This window comes from Podarcis filfolensis (genome assembly GCF_964270895.1).
Source record: "Podarcis filfolensis genome assembly, chromosome: 18".
Classification (NCBI taxonomy): domain Eukaryota; kingdom Metazoa; phylum Chordata; class Lepidosauria; order Squamata; family Lacertidae; genus Podarcis; species Podarcis filfolensis.
In genome coordinates, this window is record NC_139622.1 from 6,038,375 (window position 1) to 6,060,016 (window position 21,642).

Consider the following 21,642-nt stretch of genomic DNA (forward strand, 5'->3'; position numbering starts at 1 on the left):
CTTCTCCTGCTCCAGAGGCCCTCAGGACCTGAAGCCATGGCTTCAAGCGACCAGAAAGGAGATTCCAACTCCAGGAAGAACTTTCTGACAGCAAGAGCTGTTTGACAGTGAGAGGAAATCCCTCAGAAGGCGGTAGACTCTACTTCCTTGGAGGTTTTCCAGCAGAGCTTGGAACGGCCATCTGCCATGGGTTCTTGAGCTGAGATTCCTGCATTGCAGGAGGTTGGACTAGAGCGTGTTACTTCCAGGTTTCAAAGCTCGCGCATGCACCAATGCTCAAAATGATGTCACGTGCATGTGCAGAAAGGCGGAAAGCGACGCGTGCGTGCGCAGATGTGCCGTCGCTAGTTACGTTCGCTTCTGGATGCGAACGGGGCTCCGGAACGGATCCCGTTCGCATCCCGAGGTACCACTGTACTGTAGCATACATTCAACACAAAAAAACAGTAGCAGTTTGTTTTTGACAAAGGACAGCTGGACATAGAAAGGGCCCCATTACCTTCAGTAGCTTCAGCCCTCATCAATCCTAAATCCGGCCCTGCGTCGGACGTTTGGCTTCCGAAGAACGTTTGCAAACCAGAACACTCATTCCAGGGTTGCGGCATTTGAGAGCTGGAAAGTTTGAGTTGCAGGGTGTTTGAGATCCAAGGTATAACTGTATGTTCTTTTAAATATTTTTTTTTCTCCGTGAAAAAGACCCTGATGTTGGGAAAGATGAGGGCACAAGGAGAAGGGGACGACAGAGGACAAGATGGTGGGACAGTGTTCTCAAAGCTACCAGTATGAGTTTGACCAAACTGCGGCAGGCAATGGAAGACAGGAGTGCCTGGCATGCTCTGGTCAAGAAGTCACCATGTTCCCTAAAGCACTGGGGATCAGCTTGCCCAGACCTTACAACCCACCTCTGACTTCCCAAGCTGCAACATGGGACCGACTTCCGCATTTCTGCTTACAGTTTACACTTAGAGGGGGAGGAAAGCGGGGAGGGGGGGAATTCACTGGCAACCAATACACCCAAATTCACTGGCATCCCTTGGGTTTCAGACAGTACATGGGTAGCTTTAATTTCGTGACTGCTGTCACCATCTGCAGTGATGATGGTGCCCAAGAAAGTAAAATCTCTCACTGCCTCCATTTCTTCCCCTTCTATTTGCCAGGAGGTGATGGGACCAGTGGCCATGATCTTAGTTTTTTTGATGCTGAGCTTCAGACCATATTTTGCGCTCTCCACTTTCACCCTCATTTAGAGGTTTTTTAATGGTGACTTTATGGGACAATAAACTCCAACAGCTCCTAATCCTTGGGCATGTCAGCTGGGGCCCAAGGAGTCCAACATCCTCTGGAAACCCCAAGGCAGCTAATGTTCCTCCAGGATGCCTCCAGCTAAACTGGCTGCCATCGTGCCAAGTGTTGGGCAAATCTAGTTTAGAATGCAGTGCGCTCGGCGTTCAGGCTTGTAGATGCTTCAGAAACCAGGCATGGCAGCAAGAACTCTTGTGGATACCTGGTTCTTGCACCATACCACGCTCAGTTATCGGTTGCCTTTTTTGTTTCCTGGACCAATTCCAGCTGCTCCTTACACTTCCTAAATCAGGAGTGGGAACTGCCCCGAGATCTACGGATAAAGGGCGGTTATATGAATTTATTAAATAATAATAATTCTGCTTGCAAGGCTGTTTCCCCCAAACCACACCCTCCCATGCTAGATAGCAAACACAGATCGCAAGGGACGGGTCATATTGTTCCTTTTTGCTTGGAGCAGTGTGTTCCCGGTGCCCATCAGCTGGTAAAATGTAGGGTTGGGACCAGTGGCGTAGCGTGGGAGGTGCAGGGGGGCCGTCCGCACCAGGCGCAACACCTGGGGGTTAGGGTTAGGGGGCGCAAATCCACGGGTTAGGGGGCGCAAATTACTTGCCTTGCCCCGGGTGCTGACAACCCACGCTACGCCACTGGTTGGGACTGGCAATACACAATGCCCTTTGTGCAGCCAGCTGTTGGGAGCCCTCCATAAGGAATTTTGACAGGTGGAGACAACTCACGTGTACATGATGCCATGCGATTGACCTGTGGGTTGCCCCACACAGCCAGTCCGCCCACTCGGTGGGGTCAGGTAGTAAAGATCCGGACCCCAAAGCCCAAAAGATTCCCCACGTGAATATATCTAACATGAGCCTCCCCAAATACAAACTTCAGGCTGAGTCTACCTTAAGAGCCATTAGGCTGGTAGGTACCAGCAGGCCAGACGCAGGTGGCGCTGTGGGTTAAACCACAGAGCCGATTAAACCACTTGCCGATCAGAAGGTCGGCGGTTCAAATCCCCGCAATGGGGTGAGTTCCCGTTGCTCGGTCCCTGCTCCTGCCCACCTAGCAGTTCGAAAGCATGTCAAAGTGCAAGTAGATAAATAGGTACCACTCTGGCGGGAAGGTAAACGGCGTTTCCGTGCGCTGCTCTGGTTTGCCAGAAGCGGTTTAGTCCTGCTGGCCACATGACCCGGAAGCTGTACGCCGGCTCCCTCGGCCAATAAAGCGAGATGAGCACCGCAACCCCAGAGTCGGTCACGACTGGACCTAATGCTCAGGGGTCCCTTTACCTTTAAGCAGCAGGCTAGACTGTGTGACCTCAATGCTTGCAGATATCAGGCTGTCTCAAAAGACAATGGAGTGCACCTCCAGGTAAGCCTGGGCAGTGAATATGGGGGTCCTGCGCTGCCCAGATGACAAGACTCACTGATGGGCTCCAAAGGAAAGCAGAGCAAGACACCTGGCTGCAGGTGTTGCCAGTGTACAGGCACCACCCAACCATTTTAGGGAATCCATTTAGGATTTGGGCAGTTTACTCCTTAACCCTTTCTTCTCCCCAAAGGTATCTTGGCCAGGCAGGGGAGGTTTAGGGTCAGTTTCCCTTCTCCTTCCCAGGTGAGTAAGCCCCATCTGGCCATACCATGATTAGTGATTAAGACAAATGGCAATTTGATGCAAGAAATTTAAAGAATATTTAGCTAAATATTGTGATCTAAGGGAATTAGAATATTCTTGGAAGTAACAAATAGGCTTAGGGGCAGAATAAGAATAGGTGGTAGTAAATATTAAGGATTGAATATTAATAAAAGAGATGAGGATAGTAAATGAAAGGAGTGACTATTATTAGAAATATGAATTTGGAGAACTACTATATAGGGGTTATAATGAAATTCAGTTAGAGGGGATTTGAGGAAGTCAGGTATCAATGTAACGAGAATTAGAGATTTGAAGAATTCTGTTTTGTGTTTTTCTTTTCTTGGTGTGTGTTTTGTAATATTTTATTTTTTTCTGTGATATGTGGAAACCAATAAAAAAATGGCAATTTGTTTCCCATTTTTCCCAATCACACATTCAGTTGCACATTTCTTTTTCGGGGTGGGGCGTTTGCTTGTTTGTTAAAAGTTCTAATGAAAATTTCTCCCAATATCCAGATTTTTATATGCAATTTTGCAAGCAATTTCCTGTAATATACAGTAAGGCAGTTTTCTGCTATTCATTTCAATGTCCACTTTAGCCTAATTTAGACATTTCGGCATACGCTGGGCTGGATTTGCTAAATTCAGAGACGTGTGACTTTCAAAGGATAGCCATTGTTTTGGTTTGCCTATTGTTTCAGGAAACATGAAACAAGTCCACGTATTTATTCAGTGAAGTGTATATACCTCTTAATTATCGCAAAGGTATCATTCACTCAATCACTACTGGTCTTTATTCATGTCTGTGACAGTCCCCAGGCAACCTATTTTGATTGCTTGCAAACAGGTTCAATTATATCTATTCCTCATCGAGTCTGCTGTTTGCAAGGGAAAAGGGGGTGGTTACAAGTTAATGAGCACTCATTCTAATTTGCTTTCTGGGACTTTGTGAAAACCATCCCGTGTTTTTTTGACCAGCTATTCACAAATATTATTCAACATCTTTATCAACGACTTGGATGATGGACTCAAGGGCATCCTGATCAAATTTGCAGATGACACCAAACTGGGAGGGGTGGCTAACACCCCAGAGGACAGGATCACACTTCAAAACGACCTTGACAGATTAGAGAACTGGGCCAAAACAAGCAAGATGAATTTTAACAGGGAGAAATGTAAAGTATTGCACTTGGGCAAAAAAAATGAGAGGCACAAATACAAGATGGGTGACACCTGGCTTGAGAGCAGTACATGTGAAAAGGATCTAGGAGTCTTGGTTGACCACAAACTTGACATGAGCCAACAGTGTGACGCGGCAGCTAAAAAAGCCAATGCAATTCTGGGCTGCATCAATAGGAGTATAGCATCTAGATCAAGGGAAGTAATAGTGCCACTGTATTCTGCTCTGGTCAGACCTCACCTGGAGTACTGTGTCCAGTTCTGGGCACCACAGTTCAAGAAGGACACTGACAAACTGGAACGTGTCCAGAGGAGGGCTACCAAAATGGTCAAAGGCCTGGAAACGATGCCTTATGAGGAACGGCTAAGGGAGCTGGGCATGTTTAGCCTGGAGAAGAGGAGGTTAAGGGGTGATATGATAGCCATGTTCAAATATATAAAAGGATGTCACATAGAGGAGGGAGAAAGGTTGTTTTCTGCTGCTCCAGAGAAGCGGACACGGAGCAATGGATCCAAACGACAAGAAAGAAGATTCCACCTAAACATTAGGAAGAACTTCCTGACAGTAAGAGCTGTTCGACAGTGGAATTTGCTGCCAAGGGGTGTGGTGGAGTCTCCTTCTTTGGAGGTCTTTAAGCAGAGGCTTGACAACCATATGTCAGGAGTGCTCTGATGGTGTTTCCCGCTTGGCAGGGGGTTGGACTTGATGACCCTTGTGGTCTCTTCCAACTCTATGATTAAACCCAGAGGCCTTCAGCCGCTAATGCTCTACCGGTTGCAATTCTATTGTCTTTTGAAAAGACCGACCCTGGGTTGTATTACAGTAATCTACGCCAAAATCAGGGAGCTGTGAAGCTTCAAGTCAAGGACCACTGATCTTTTTGAGGCCTGTGGGCATTTATCTGCTGAACCAGATAAACTGTTGTGGGCACCACACACTGCAGCCTGGTCTATATGCTTGCCGCAGGCCTCATTAAAACAGTCCTGCAGGCGCCAGCAAAGGACTGTGTGCACACATACAACCGCTGCACTTAGCGCACCGTTTTCTAAATAAAACTGCTTTCGTACAGCACAGATGGCGCTCCCCCCTTGCTTCTAAGTGTGTGGGCTCAGGTCTCGACAGCTGTTAAAGACATCCAACACAACAGGCAGCCTCGTCTTATTAAATTTATTATTCCAGTGGTACTAATACATTGATTTGCACAATGACACCCATTTAGCAGAGAGGCTGCGGGCCTTCTAGCTTTTGCCCAACTAGAAAAGCCTCCCCCCCTTTTCTCTCCCAATCCTAAAATTCCTCCAGACTGCCCCCCTCCCTTCCCCATCGAATCCAGTATTTGAGTATGGAATGAAATTTCACGCACCCTTTTCTTTTCGGAAGTTTGCCTGTCCTCCCCAACCTGCAAACCAAGGGAGGAAAAACCCCCCTTCACTTGGCTCTGAGCGTCAAATAAATATGGAGACGGGCAACGTTTCAGTTGCATCAAATGGAAATGTATTTTTGGAAGTTATAATGGCACACGGTGAGCGGCCCCCGCTAGTTCGTGTGCAGACGGCCTGGAACCTCTAAGGCTGAATGCAGACACGGCTCTTTTTAAAATCTGCCCCGAGACGGAAGATCAAGCAAGGAAGTGGCCCAGTGCCTTTTGCAAGACACCTGCGGCACTGATGTTATTATGCAAGTTAAATTTGGAGTCCCACAACATACATTTTTAAATTTATTCTTTGACATCTGGTGTTGCATTTTTAATTCTGCTTGGTTGATTGGTTTTTACAATTTGTCCAGGAAGTTATCTAGTGCGGGAATGCCCTCCTTCAGCCCTTTGCGCTTGCGGGTCTCGGCGACCACCTGCCAGGGGCGGCTGGTGTTGTCGAACGGGTCTCCGGGCAGAATCTGCCAGTGGTCAAACACACACTGGGGGAAAGCCTGGCCACCTGTGTTGGATCTCAAATCAGCGGTGAAGCCTGTGAAGAGAGAGGGAGAGAGAGAGAGAGAAGAGTTGATACTAAAAGCAAGCAAAACGTTAAGACAGAAAAACAGGTGTTCAAGTTTACCCACACACCCCACAACCAGCTCCTTGTCTTAGCTAAAAGCAGCATCCTGGAGGCATCTACCTTAATAAATAATATTAGTAATAATTTATTAGTTTATACCCAACCTATCTGGCTGAGTTTCCCCAGCCACTCTGGGCGGCTCCCAACAGAATATTAAAAGCACAAGGAAACATCAAACATTGAAAACTTCCCTAAACAGGGTCGCCTTCAGATGTCTTCTAAAAGTCAGATAGTTGTTTATTTCCTTGACATCTGATAGGAAGGCGTTCCACGGGGAGGGCGCCGCTACCGAGAAGGCCCTCAGAGCTGGGCCTCAGTGTCCAAGCTGAACGATGGGGGTGGAGACGTTCCTTCAGGTATAATGGGCCATTTAGGGCTTTCAAGGTCAGTGCCAACACTTTGAATTGTGCTCAGAAACGTACTTAAGAGGGACAGAAGTCTGCTACCAGGGCAAGACCCACTCAACTTTGTAGCAGCCATCTCAGATTAGCCTGGGAGACAACCTATGATTGATCCTTCACACCTCCAGCTGCTGACAAAGGTTACCTGGAAGATGCAAGAGCCAAGGGAGGCTGATAAAAGCTGGCACTTACCAAAGGACTCATTGACAGGGAGATAGGCCTTGACCACAAACATGGGGGTGCCGGCCACCTGGGACTCCTCAAAGACGTGCCCCCGCTTCCTGTTCAGCACGCCGTAGATGCCACCCACAACCTGTTCTGGGCACTGGAAGGGGAAGAAAGTGGGTATACGTTACAGCACTGCACAGAGTTAAGCCAGCGGGCTGCTACCGCCTCTTAAAAAACGCAGCCTGCCTCCAGTTACCCACCTGGATCTCCACAAGGTAGATTGGCTCCATGAGGCGGGGCTGAGCAGTCAACACGCAGGCGTAGAGGCACCTTCTGGCTGTGGGAATGATTTGGCCACCTCCGCGGTGGATGGCGTCGGCGTGCAGGGTCACGTCGTGCACGTCAAAGCGGACGGCGCGCATGTTTTCCTCGCAAAGGGCACCCTGGAGAAAAGAAAGAGGTTGAGGGTGGAAGAGAAAATCATTTTCTAGTTTGCATTCAACCCAACTTTTCTGTCCTTCCTCTAAAGCAGGCAACGTAGTTTTTTTTTTTTTAAAAAAAGCAATTAAGCACTCTGCCATAGCAGCCAAGAAGCAAAGGTAGGGCCAATGCCTACTTCAATTTATGGTCAGCCTTCTTCCTGCAAACTGTCAGAGCCAGGAGGAGGAGGATTCGCCCAGGGGGACCAGAGGATGTGAAGAGCGTGATCTACTAAGGGGCAGAGAATCGAAGTCTAGATATGATGGAGAGCAGCAACAACTGAGAAAGGATGGGCATAATATTTTACAAGGACGGGAAGGAACATCGTGGACAGAATAACTGTCACACACAGGAGGGATAAGGATATAGCTTGAATGCTTCACCTGCAGGTTATAAATCATTTAACATGTCACTACGAATAGATGTCGTTAGTACTGCAGTTGTTGTATAAGGGACTGTTATTTTAACTGGAGTGTAATTGAGATGGGTAAGATTTTGGAACGCAGAAATAAAGCAAATGATCAAACCATCAATTCTAGCACACGGGAGGCCACCTAAATTATTTAATTTGGCATCTGAACAATTGGAATTAGCAATTGTATATAATTTGGCATTGTTATAAGGAGGCTATTACTGGGTTATTGTAATTGAAAACTAATGAAGATTATTATATATAAACAGAGAGAATTGGAGACTAGAAACAGGGGAGATGCAAATATCCGTTGATTCCCTTTCCATCCCTGCCCCGCAGTAGAGTCGTCCCATGGAATCGGAAGGGATCCCAGAGGCCATCTGGTCCAACCTCTTGCAATGCAGGAATCTTTCCCCCTATGTGGGACCAGAACCTATGACCCTGAGGTTGAAAGCCCCATCTCCCCACTGCCCATGGCAGCTCCTCCTGAGGAAGAGGCAGTGTGTGTGTGTGTGTGTGTGTGTGTGTGTGTGTGTGTGTGTGTTGGGCAGTACCCATGCCCTCAGAGGGGGAACGGACAGAGCACCCAGCAGGAGGAAGGGGAACTCGGAGACGACACCCCCACCCTCCTCGATCACGGAGAAACGCAGGCCAAGCAACACCCAGCAAGGAAAAGCCAACACCTGAAAAGGACGCCCCTTCACAACTCAGGGGGAGGCAAGAGGAAATCACATACGAGGCTGATTCAACCTCCTAAAGCTGGAACACACCCTTGAGGGGCTGATGTGACAAAGCACTTGAAAGTTACAGGGAACCAGGCAGAGGGCATGTGGAACACCCTTCCACCAGATGTCAAAGAGGAAAATAACTACCAGACTTTTAGAAGACATCTGAAGGCAGCCCTGTTTAGGGAAGCTTTTAATGTTTGACGGACTATTGTTATTTTACTATTTTGTTGGAAGCAGCCAAGAGTGGCTGGTGAAACCCAGCCAGATGAGCGGGGTGCAAATTATTATTCGGAAACTGCAACAAGCCTCTGCTCCATTCCAGGAAGGCAGGACGCAGACAGCCCACCGCCCTGCGATGCGGGGAGTCCACTCTTGCTTACCTCCTTCGTGGCCCACTGGAAGCCTGCCACAACGCTGTCCTTGATCTCGTTGAGGTACTGCACCCCCTTGGTGATGTCCGTCAGGATGTTGGGGCCAGTGCCGTCCGGGCCGAAGCACCAGATCTTGCGGGCCTCGGCGACGTCCCACTCGTACTTCTCGGCCAGGTAACGGGCCCGTGTCTTCAGCTCCTGGCGGGCCGAGACGTCGCCTTTGTCGATGTCCTCGGCCAGGCCGTCGGGGAAGGGGCGGGCTTTCATGTACAGGCGGTTGTGCTTGTTGGGGGACTTGGAAAGGCACAGAACACTCGACTCCTCGCTGACCGTCTCGCGGTAAGAGACCACTGGGTCGGATTTCTGCCAGGAAGATTAAAAAAAAAAAATTTTAAGTCCCTAGCCGCTTCAAAGCCAATGCGGACTGTCTTTATTGCATCTTGTACATTGCCTTGAGATATAGTCTGTAGCAATGGCTTTGCTTTTATTTATTATAATTTTTTAATTAATTTTCTGTTTTACAATTTAGAATACCCATTTTTTTACATCCTTAAGAGACAAATGACTTCCCTTCCTCTCTTTTCACAGTTCATAAATCCCTGCATATTTTTACAAAAGCTGTGCCATTCGGTATTCCATTATTGCATCCATCAAAACTTTTTGACACAGCTGAATTTATCTTAACGCTGACAGCGTTTTCAAGTGTACACAATTTTGACCGCATATATTCAAAAAATGTTTTCCAATCTTCTCTAAACATATGCTCTTTTGGGCCTCTTCTTCTATATAGAAGACATCTGAAGGCAGCCCTGCTTAGGGAAGCTTTTAGTGTTTGACGGACTATTGTATTTTACTATTTTGTTGGAAGCCACCCAGAGTGGCTGGGGAAACCCAGCCAGATGGGCAGGGTATAAATAATAAATTATTAATTATTATTAATTATTATTATTCATTCTAGTAATGCTCCTGAATACCACTTGCTGGGAACCAAGCAACTTCCCGCCGGGCTCTGTAGGCTTGCGGATAGCAGGCTGTTCTGGGGGCTGGGGTCGGGGGAAGCTCGGGTTTCCCCCGCGCCAGCCCTGCACCTTGGGGGGGGGTGATAAATTGTTCCCCCTTTATTTCCCCCCCAAAAAACTAGGTGCGTCCTATAGGGCAGTGTGCCCTATGGGACGAAAAATACGGTACCTTAATTGGAATGCAGGCATGGTCCTCCTCCAGATCCTTCAGGCAGATCTCCAGATGCAGCTCCCCAGCGCCAGCGATGATGTGCTCCCCAGACTCCTCAATGATACACTGGAAGATGGGGCAGAGTGAAAGGAATGAAGCAGAAATGAGGCCCAGCCCAAAGCGGGAAGCGTCCCCCATCCCCAAACCGCAACGTGCTGCCCCCCTGTCATCTCCCACACCTAAAAACCCTTTGAAGGCCTCGATGGGTTTTCTACGCGGGCTAGCCACCCCGGCTCACCTGCACCATGGGGTCAGACTTTGCCAGCCTCTTCAGCCCCTCCACCAGCTTGGGCAGGTCGGCCGGGTTCTTGGCTTCCACGGCGACGCGCACCACGGGGCTGACGCTGAACTTCATGACGCGCAGGTTGTGGGCGTGCTCAAAGGTGGTGATGGTGCCCGTCTTGACCAGGAACTGGTCGACGCCAACCAGCCCCACGATGTTGCCGCAAGGCACGTCCTCGATGGGCTCCACGTAGCGGCCCATCATGAGAATGGTTCTAGAGAGGGGAGAGATTTTCTTAGTTTACAAAAGTATGTGCAATCTCTCTCTCTCCTTTCTCTCTCCAAGTAACGTTTTTTACAGATCAGTTTCATTTGTTGAGACATTCGGAAGAAGGAGAGGAATGGGGGGGGGGGGAGAGAGAATTGTGCAGTACAGCAAAAGCAGCCGGGGGGGGGGGGGCTGGAAAGTCTGCTCTGGGGGCAGACCGGCGTTCTTTTGGAATGAGCCACTGCCAGGGGGAAACTATTGACACATCCCCCCTCTCCCCAGGGACAGGTTATGAACATCTAAAGCAGGGGTAGGCAACCTAAAGCCCGCGGGCTGGATGCAGCCCAATCGCCTTCTCAATCCGGCCCATGGATGGTCTGGGAATCAGCGTGTTTTGACATGAGTAGAATGTGTGTTTTTATTTAAAATGCATCTCTGGGTTATTTGTGGGGCCTGCCTGGTGTTTTGACATGAGTAGAATGTGTGCTTTTATTTAAAATGCACCTCAGGGCTATTTGTGGGGCACAGGAATTCATTCGTTTCCCCCCCCAAAAAAAATATAGTCTGGCCCCTCAAAAGGATCAGCCCACGGCTGAAAAAGGTTGCTGACCCCTGATCTAAAAGCATGGGTCAGCAAACTAAGACCCGCGGGCTGGATCAGGCCCAATTGCCTTCTGATCCGGCCCGCAGACAGTCCGGGAAATGCCACGTGGATCGCCGGTGCGCACGTTCTCTCCCCCACATGGAGACAGCGCCTCCTCCCTCAAGCGGGAGCTCTCACTCAGTTCTCCTCTTTGAGGATTACTTAAGGCGGTGGCCTTGGAATCGCAGTGTGCTAAACCCACTCACGCCCAGCCTGGTTATGTTTTCTAGAGCTACATATAGCTGGGCTCTGCAGAACAGAATGGCTGGATCAGGTGGGATTTTGTTCTTGAACTCTTATATTCTTTTCAGCTGCTACTTCCTGCCACCCCAAAGCCCATACGAGCCTGCGGACAGGAACGGGAAGCGCGAAGCAAAGCCCAGCGATTTTTGAAAAACAGACCTCTGGATTGGCTTCAGGTAGAGATCTTCCTTCTTGCCTGGGGTGTAGTTTGGTCCCATAATTCTGCACTTCAGGCCGGTGGACACGATGCCCGAGAAGACGCGCCCAAAGGCATAGAAGCGGCCCTTGTCGGTGGTCGGCACCATTTTGGAGATGTACATCATCAGGGGGCCCTTGGGGTCGCAGTTCTTAATTCCTGGGGGAGGAAAGGGGAAAAAAGACTATTTAAAGGCTCTAAAGGTAAAGGGACCCCTGACCATTAGGTCCAGTCGTGGCCGACTCTGGGGTTGCAGCGCTCATCTCGCTTTATTGGCCGAGGGAGCCGGCGTACAGCTTCCGGGTATGTGGCCAGCATGACTAAGCCGCTTCTGGCGAACCAGAGCAGTGCATGGAAACACCGTTTACCTTCCCGCCGGAGCGGTACCTATTTATCTACTTGCACTTTGACATGCTTTTGAACTGCTAGGTTGGCAGGAGCAGGGACTGAGAAACGGGGGCTCACCCCGTCGTGGGGATTCGAACCGCCGACCTTCTGATCGGCAAGTCCTAGGCTCTGTGGTTTAACCCACAGCGCCACCAGCGTCCCATTTAAAGGCTCTAGGGCACAAGAAAAAACTGCAACCGTTTCTGTTTGGCCGCTTTCTTCACTAGAGAGTCACCCTCTTCCTGGGGATGGGGAACCCTGCTCGTCTTCAGGTGCACGGCTACCTACCCATGGCAGCTTCGTCGTCAGGGGGCCCTTCGTACAGCAACTCGCAGCGGTACTTCTGAGCGGTGACAGGAGAGGGCAGGTGGATGGTGATCATCTGCAGCAGTGCATCCCCAGCCGGCAGCCAGCGTCTCATCACAGCCTGGGAAGGAGAGGGAGGAACCGGAGTTCAGAGAGGAGAGCCATCTAACCCGGTCACCTAGCGAGGTCACCACAAATCAGGGTGGGTAAAAACCAATGGGTTTTTTATTTTAAAAAATGGGGGGGGGGTGCATTTTTTAAAACTTAAATTGGATTTTTAAATTAAAACATGCATGCATGTTTTTGTGGAAGTAAATCCCACCACGGTGGATAAAAATCAATTTAAAAAAAACTTAAAAATTTAAACTGGATTTTTTTTAATATAAATTGGATTTTTTTAATATAAATCAATTTTGTTGATTTGAATCTATTTTAAAAAAAATGGATTTTTAAAACAAAATGCTTTTGGAGGAAAATCTTTCCAAAGATAGTTTTCTATTTAAAGTTGCATTATAGTCCAAAGCAGGCACCCCCAAGCTCGGCCCTCCAGCTGCTTTGGGACTACAATTCCCATCATCCCTGACCACTGGTCTTGTTAGCTAAGGATGATGGGAGTTGTCTCAGTCTCAGTCAGTTTTATTGCACATAGCCACAGGCTGCCGCAATGTACACAGAATTATTTGACAATTAAAAGGAAATATACTGAATTGGTAAAAAAAGACTTAAAACATTTACATTATTAAAACATTACGTACTCTAAACAAAGCTATAAAAGTACCCCAATGTACAAATAAAAACATTAAACAATAAAATTCGTAAGCTAAAATCATCACATGGTCACTAATGTTAAAAACAATATCAATTAATACAGTGTGCAATTTATACTCAGAGTTTGGTGACAAAGATAGAGCATAGCCTGAGGTAGATAGATGGGATCAAATAAATTATCTCCTTTACAGTTAATGGCTACCTTGGCTATATAATTTGCTCTAATTTTCCTAGCAGCAGTTGCAAAAAGTGCTATCCGCCAGGTCACATACTTATCTGTGTCTGCAAGGAGATATAACATCATGTCAAGGGGGTTCTGGCCAGGGGACCCTGTCATTATAGGTACCAAAAATCTTTTTACTGCATCATTATATAACGGACAGTGCAAGATATAATGCATAAGGTCCTCTACTTCAGAACATCCCCTAATGCAAACACGTTCATTTTTTGGTATGCCTCTGTGTCTGATGGAGTTGTAGTCCCAAAACAGCTGGAGGGCTGAGTTTGGGGGTGCCTGGTCCAAAAGCTATTCATCAGGAAATAAGGATTTGTTTTAAGTGTTCCATGTGTGCTAAAACTCTGAGCTTCGTCCTCTGGTGCCTACTGAAGGCTTTCTTACCCCAGCAGGCATTTTAACTTCTACTCCCCCACCCTTCCTAGGGCATGAGCCACCCGCCCCCTCACCTTCAGCAAGGGTTTTCCCTCCTTGTCTTTATCCTCGCTGTCCAGCTTTATGTCCAGCTTCTCTATCAGTTTGGCGGTTTCCTCCTTCTTGAAGTTCATGATCGCATCAAACACCTTTCAAAGGAGAAATAATTGCACGGACGTTAGGCTAGGCTGGACGCAGCTCCCACAGAAGCAGTGGGTTATGTCTCCTCTAGCAATATTCCCAAAGCAAGGCAGAACACTCCAAACAGGTCGCCAGGCTTCCTTCCCACTAACTGCAACAGGCAAGGGCAATACAGCTAATGCACAAGTCCATTTGCATTTCACACTGTGCTGGCTGCCCTGACTTTTGGCTTGAAAAAAGCAGCAACTAAAATATCTACACTGTCTGTGCATAGGTTGCCACAGCAAATTCAAGGTTCTTTTGTTCATATACAAAGACCGGAACAACTAGGTTCTGGGATACCTTAACGAGCACCAGAGCCTTCATATCCCAGACTTGATCACTGAGATCATCCGGAGGAAAGCTGTTCATTGTTCCCCCTCGTTTACAGAGGCTCAAATGACCACAAACAGAAGTCGGGCACACAGTCCCATTCTGGTTAACACTCTTCCAGCGAGTACCCTCGTTTTTTTCTCAGGCGTCTCTTCAAGACATTATGACACCAGGCCTATGCAGCTACTTAATTTTCATTGGCTTGTCAGCTTAATAACCATCTTGATTTTTAAAATTTAACTCATTAAGACTACCTTGATATTTTCTTATATGGTGGGATAACAGAATCAGTACAGTCGTACTTTGGTTTTCGAACAGCTTAGCTCTCGTTTTGGCTCCCGAATGCCGCAACCCCGGACGTGTTCCAGTTTGTGAACTATTTTTGGAAGCCGAACATCCGACTGGCTGTAGGAGCTTCTTGCAGCCAATCAGAAGCTGCACTTTGGTTTTGGAAGTCAAATGGACTTCCGGAACAGATTCCGTTCAACTTCCGAGGTACGACTGTACTTCTATAAATAAAATTAGCCAGAACCACCATTTTTACGTTCTTATTCCAAGTGCTTTAGAGTTGGACGCCCCTCTCAAGCCTGGACCTTCACGCAGAGAGGGAAGTGGAACCCTTCTACTGGTGCCAAAAGAAACTAAGGCACGGCCGGGAGGTTCTCAGACATTTTATCGGGAGGTTCTGTAGTGTGGATTGGCAAACTCTGGGTCAGACCTACAAAAACTTCTTCAAACTTAACAAGTCAGGTCAAAGTGAAGAATTTTTTTCCATCATCATGCTCAGATCGCGCCAGACCACAAAGAGCACCGAGAAACTCTATAGGGAAAACTGGGAGCGGAGTACATCACCTTGAAAATCGGGTCCAGGATCAGCTGGCAGAAAGTCCTTGGCAACTTCTTCCCATCTGGGCTGGTGGCCGACTTGCTGAATTTGCCAGTGGCTGGGTCAAAGTACCTAGGGACGAAATGGCATGTGAGCTTAAGCTCTGCAGTGTCTGGCCTGCCTGGCACCTTCTCAGAGTACCCACCTAAGCGGGTGGCCACCTGGAAGGTGCCCGCATGACCATCTTTTGGAAGAGCCAAATTTCTACGTTCCGAGGCCCTCAACGCCTTTGACAGGCTGCCGTTTCCTCCCTTGCCCCCCTCGAAAGCAGTCAGCCTCCTCTGTGCCTTTTGCAGTCCTCCGAGCCTAGTTGGCGTGCTGCAAATTGACACCCCCTTGAAATCTGTGGCGTCTCGAGGGCTATGTATCCCCATTCTCTAGAGAAAGCTACATGCTTCACATGTATGGCCTGGATCTGACCCTTGGTGGCCAAGCCAAGTCAACAAATAGGGGACAATTCTCAGGACTAAGTGCTTGCTCTGTTCTTGCCCGTCTGCAGGGAGCTGTAAGTGTTCTCCTCACAACATTCCGACCTGCACATATGGATTCTAAAGGAGAGCCCCAGCTCCAGAAGCCTAAGCCGCTCTCACCTGTCTCCCCACAGCTTCTTCATCATGTCTTCTACTTTCTTGGCACGGTCAGCTGTGCTTAGCTGCCCTTCGCCCTTTGCTGCGAATTTCGCCACATACATCTCAGCAAACTGCTTCAGCGTGAAAGCCCAGCCGTGCAAGCCGGAGCCAAAGCCGACGGTGCCCAGAACCGGATCAATCTGGAAGGCAAGGAGAAGAACACATCAAGGTATGGAGTTAAGGAGTCAACTTCCTGACGGGCTGTAAGCTCGTCTTTTAATATGTCATTATTATTTTAGCTGTTCTCAAAGAGGAAAAAACAAACCATGAAGGGTACAGGCTTTGAAAATGTTCATTACATATTCAAGTTACAGAATGCAAGCTCACTTCACCACTCCCTAAATATGGGATAACTTGATCCTTCCACAGAGGCAATGAAAATAAATGCCTGTGTGGCATGCATTTTGAAGAAATAAAACACGTTCAGTTGGTAGAGCATAAGATCTCTTTATCTCAAGCCCCATGTGGGCGAAGGATTCCTGTGTTGCAGGAAGTTAAACTAGGCGATCTCTTCCCACTCTACAGTTCTAGGATTCGAAGCATTCTAATGCTTAAACATCAATACTGATTTCTCTGTTGCGCTTTGGAACAGACCGAGGTGCTCAAGTGTCAATGTAACTGTGTTCTAGCGACCATTTGTGACATGCAATACGTCCAATTCACACTCCTGACTACAACCACCGAGGCCCTTTTTCAAGGGAGATAAAGAGGTTGGCAACCTTTTCAGCGGTGGATCTGTTTGTGGATCACTCTCCTCAGGGAAGCACACCATTTGTTGTCTCGTCTATGGGTGCCAGGCAAAATCACTTATTTTCACGGGCAACTGGCTTTTAGGGGTACCTAAAACATGTCAATGGACTTTGATGCGATGATCCATTAATAGGAGCGGGCAGCGTTTGTACCTTCAAAATACATTTTGAGTATTTAACTTGTGTTTAGCACTCATTCTATGCCAGGTTTTAATGGACTTCATTTCTATTCTCACCGCACAAGCTGTTCTGAGAAACCAGAGCACAAAAACGCGACTTGATTACTAATAATAATTTAAGCCAGTCGGAGCAGGCCCAATTTCAACAGGTCGACTCTGAGCATGATACAGCTGCTCACAAAGGTGAAAGGTCAAGACTGCACACCCCCACACCCTGCCTTACCATAATGTTGCCCATGGGGCCGCCCTCGCCTTCCCCGTAAGTGGAGATGATGACGTTCACGTTCTCCACAATGCGCTGGAAGGTCTGGTACAGTTCCTCTGGCTGAAGCTGGAGCTCCAGCAGAGCCCGGTCCATTTTATTCATCATCAGGACAGGCTTGATCCTCTCAGCAATGGCTTGGCGCAGAACGGTCTCTGTCTGGACACACACCCCTGGGAGGAAGAGGAAACAAAGGCTCAAGTCATCGCTATGGGGCTATGAGCACTGGGGGGGGGGGTTCATGAGGGTTAGGACTGTGTCCTCCAAAACTTCCTAATGCAGAAGGTGAGGCTTCATTCAGCCTATGGACACCCTTGCTTCCCTCTCCAGCCTACGGGGCGTACGGTCCTTGGGAGACAGGCCACAGCAAGGGGCCATGGTTCTGGATCTCAAGGCAAAGGGGCACATCTCACCAGAAACACAATCCACGACGACCAAGGCACCATCGGTGACACGCAGGGCAGCAGTGACCTCCGACGAGAAATCCACATGGCCCGGGGAGTCAATCAAATTGATCAGGAAGCCACAGCCATCTTTGCTTTGCTTGATAAATGCCAAATCATTCTCCGCAAGCTCGTAGAAGAGGGAAATTGCCCTGGAGGAAGAAGATGCATAAATTCCAAACAGTTAAACTACCGTTCCACCACGAGAAACCTCCAAGGCCCTTCTTCACGTGCCTCCTCGCATGAGAGGTCCGGAGGGTGAAAAGACAAGAACGGAAAATACAAGAAGTGGCTCCCCATATGTGGAACAGGCTCTCCTCAGGGAGGTTTGGCTTTAGGCGCCAGGCAAAAACATTCCTCTTTAACCAGGTCTTTGGCTAATTGACATCCAAAGCCCTTTTAAAGTGTGTTGGAGAGGAAAGGGAATTACTGAATTGTCATTATTTTAATTATGTATTTTGTGTTTTTTAACGTTGCGAACTGCCCTGAAATCTATGGTTATAGAGCAGAATGCAAATTTAATAAAGTTATAATAATAATCCTGCCTTTTCCTTGAACTGGGACTCAACGTTGCTTACACACATTAAAAGAAGACAAATAAAATACAATATACACGTACCGAGGGCCTATGGCTTGTCTTCAAAAGCGCTGAATTAATGCATACATACTTGAATGACATCAAGAGTGACAAGTTTTACCTTTCCACTGCCAACTTGAGATGCTTACAGAATAAATCAGCAAAATTTCAGACCTTTTCGAATCACAGAATTCTAGAATTGGAAGGGATCCCAAGGGTCATCTAGCCCAACCTCCTGCAGGAACCCTTCACCCAATGTGGGGCTTGAAACCATGACCCAGAAATTAAGAGTCTCAGGCTTTGCTGACTGATGTAATTCCCACCAACCCCCTACACAGAGCTGTAATGCAGGAATTCTGCTCAACAGCTATCCTTGGGTGGGTGCAAACCACCAACCTCCTATGTGATTTTAATGGGAGAGTTAAACCCCTATTTGAATCTCCCCCAGCCGAAAGAAACCTGCCTGGATGATCCTTCTGCTGGGGATTCCTTTTCTAGAAGTTTTAGGAATAGAAAAAAAAGGGGGGACGACTCTGGAAAGGACTTACGTGGACTTGATAGTGATACACCTCTCCTGCTCATCTTTTCTCGTGTCGGTGAAACGGGTTTCTCCAGCACGGGCTGAGGCAATAATCCCAGCTTTGCAAACCAGCGAGTCTGTTAGGGTAGATTTCCCATGATCCACATGGGCGATCACTGACATGTTCCGGATGTTGGCCTTCTTGTCCATGATGGCCCGGATCTGGTCTACGGTGAAGTTCACCTGGGGCAACAGAAGGGAGGTTAATGTGGCTGCTTCAGAGAACAGGCCATTCCTGGACTGCTTTATTGAAGGGGGGGGGAGGAAGCACTGAGGTGTCATTCTGTATCAGGAAGCTGGCTATAACTGCTCTACGGAATTTGCCTCCAAACTTGGAAACATGTGGTTTCAGATCCTGCTTAGGGCAGGCCCACACCATACATTTAAAGTGCACCCAACACACGCGACTTCCCTCAAATAATATTGTGAACTGCAATCCACCCCGCTCACAGAGCTACAACTCCCAGCAGAGCTACAATTCTCAGAACCATTAGCGACCCACAGCTCTTAGGATTCTTTGGGAGAAGTCTAATATGGTGTGGATCCGCCCAAACTCCTGTTACCAACAAACCTCCTGCTTGCTGCAGTTGCAAGCATGACTGTTTCTCTCATAAAGGCGAGAGGGAAAGGCGTTGTGCACGTGTTTCTCGTTGGCAAGCTGTAGCCAGCTCTGAATGGAGCCTAGCTATGAACCGTTTTGTTGCTACGCATCAGGGTGGGCGAAGCACTAATCTGCCTTCCATCCCAGAAAGCCCAGCCTATCACAAACTAGAAAGAACTGCCCTTTTATTATCCTCAGTCAGAGAAGACAATACTGGAGGACTAAGTGAATCAGCAGTTTGACCTGGTATAATAAAGTACGTAACTTCACTGAGTCACGACGGCCCCTCTGTGTGCCAATTCTGCTATTACAGAACAAACACAATTTTTTCCAAGGGCATTACAAGGCAAACATGAAGGCCTATAGATACATTAAAAAAGACACACACCAGACCACAAACACGTTCTCCATGGGCTTTAAAAAAAAAAAAAGGCACACAATCTTTCAAGTTGTACTGGGGATCACCTCCACACCCTCTGTACTCTGAACTATGGAGCCTGGTTGAAACAAAACCACCCGTCGCAGTTCCTAAAACAGCACCCGCAGAACTCTAGTTTGGGTGAACAGATAGTGTCGGCACGAAATCACCCAGGTACGGGTTCACTGGGCTTGAGGGACGGGAGAAAATCTAATTCCCAAGTCTCTAGGCGTCTCCTCCCCACCAAAGACTGCAGGGCTTACATAAGACGGCTGCTTTAACGCAGGGAAGAGAAAAAGAGAGAGAGAGTGAAAATACAATTTCCACTCTGCACGCTGCAGTACCTCCCTTTGGCCGAGATAACATCCTGGCATTCTCCCAGCTTCCTCATACTCTGCCACATCACTTCACGTCCCCAAGTCATCTCCCCCCGCAACAGATATTTTTACCTGCCAACCAAATATATTCTGATGCATATAGAGATCTGGGATTCTTTAGTTTTCACTGTGATTCCAAGACCTATTCTCCCCCTATTAGGAAGCTCCCCAAAGGGAAGCCATCCCATCTTCAAACATACACAGAACTCACCACGGCTTGAATATGTCATCCCATGACCCCCTTCATCAATTCATTTCTTGCTATTACATTTAAAGCCCACCTTTCCTCCCGGGATGTTGTGTACGTGACCCTCTCCTTTTCCCCTTTTTATCCTAAAAGCCCCATGAGGTTAGGCCTCTCCTTTTCCATTTTTTTACCCCAAAAACCCTGCGAGGTTAGGCTGAGGCTCAAGCCCACCAAACACCCCTCTTAGGAATACAAGGAGTTAGGACCCTTAAGATGCATGTGTACATACTACATATTACATATACATACTACATACTACATAGCACGTATTGCAAAGGAGATGTAAAAATGAAATTCACCTATTTGCCCCAGCATATCCCCCAATCCAAAATTCTTTTTTGCATTTGAAAAAGGGGGGGTAGGCTTATTCTGCCGCAGAAACAAGGGGAAGGAAAAATAAAGGGGAACCCTTTAAAAAAATAAAACAAGGGGAAGGAAAAATAAAGGGGAACCCTTTAAAAAAATAAAACACTGAGCACAGAGAGAAATAAATGCTCCCTTAAACGGTTACTTTAAAAAAAGAGGTTTGTATCCACCTAAGTGGAACCGATCTGAAATTGAAGGGCCCCGAGTTTCACGATCAGTTTAATGAGCCTACTCTCGAGTAGGACTAACATGGGAAAGCAATGCGGGGTTTTTTTGGGGGGGGGGAATCTCTCCCACCCACATTATTAAGGTCCAACCCCACCCTTCGGCTCAAAGCTCAGGAGCCCCATATTTTTAATTTTAATTATTTTATTATTAGTGCCCCTCTTTTCGACCCAAATTCCCAGGCCACAACAGGTTTCACAGTGCTGCTTTAGTTTTGATTCGCCCTTTTAGCTTATCTGCTCCCTTTCCAGGCCTCTTCTAGGCCTGGGCCTCTGCTCGCTCCCGGCCCCGCTCCCTCTCCGTAGGCCTTCAACCCCACGGCAGGCCCGGCGGCCTCCCCGGAGCCTAAGCCGCGCTTCCCCCGCGGCCTTACCCGGCCCCGCATTCCCCTCCAGGCCCCCCGCTTCCCCTCAGCCCAACCCCGGCCCCCGATGCCTCACCATGTTGGCGGATGGCGCCGGATTCTCCGGAGGCGCTTCAGAAGGGGCAGGGGGGGAAAAAAGAAAGGCCGGCAACAATGGCGGCGGCTCGGGTAGCCCTGTCTCGTTGGCAGGGGCCGAGCGGGCGGAAGAGGACGCTGACGTCAACAAGCTGCCTTTTATAGGAGCCGGCAAGGGGCGGGCCGTGGCTCGTAAGGGAAGGAGGAGGGGCCTAGGGAAGGAATCCGGAACGCGGCCGCTCTAGCCTCTTCGACGCAGCTCTTTGATCCTAGAGGCGGGAAAAGAGGACGGAAGGGAGAATAGGAATGTGCTTTGGACGGTTTTGGCGCCTGCGCAGTGCGAACTTTTAGAGCAATGCGGAAGTGAGCGGGCACGCTGCAGTCACGTGGGCACGGTGCCTGATTGCAAAGGGGAGGCGATGAAGAAACTGCTATATTTTTTATTTATGGCAATAAAGGAATCATATTAGCACTGATTTTTATTTTGATTTCTGTGTGGTTATTGTATC

At 48.2% G+C, this 21,642-nt stretch overlaps 1 protein-coding gene across 1 annotated transcript; it reads right to left on the bottom strand.

The window, feature by feature from the left end:
* Positions 1–5,820: 5,820 nt before the first annotated feature.
* Positions 5,821–21,418, bottom strand: EEF2 (eukaryotic translation elongation factor 2). Its single transcript, XM_083594460.1, has 15 exons — positions 21,135–21,418; positions 18,429–18,643; positions 17,274–17,455; positions 16,822–17,033; positions 15,632–15,810; positions 15,008–15,113; positions 13,678–13,791; positions 12,208–12,346; positions 11,496–11,691; positions 10,199–10,457; positions 9,919–10,026; positions 8,740–9,093; positions 7,000–7,182; positions 6,764–6,896; positions 5,821–6,080 (listed from the first exon to the last, which is right to left on the bottom strand). The coding sequence occupies exons 1-15, from the start codon at positions 21,135–21,137 to the stop codon at positions 5,887–5,889; spliced, it is 2,577 nt and encodes an 858-aa protein (XP_083450586.1). The 5' UTR covers positions 21,138–21,418; the 3' UTR covers positions 5,821–5,886.
* Positions 21,419–21,642: the final 224 nt, after the last annotated feature.

Bases quoted from the DNA above. Each gene is read 5' to 3' on its own strand.
- EEF2 (XM_083594460.1), bottom strand. The intron at 17,456-18,428 runs GTAAGTCCTTTC...TTCTTCCTCCAG, and splicing joins TGTATCACTATCAAGTCCAC to GGCAATTTCCCTCTTCTACG. The intron at 13,792-15,007 runs GTGATGTACTCC...CTCCTTTGAAAG, and splicing joins TCCTGGACCCGATTTTCAAG to GTGTTTGATGCGATCATGAA.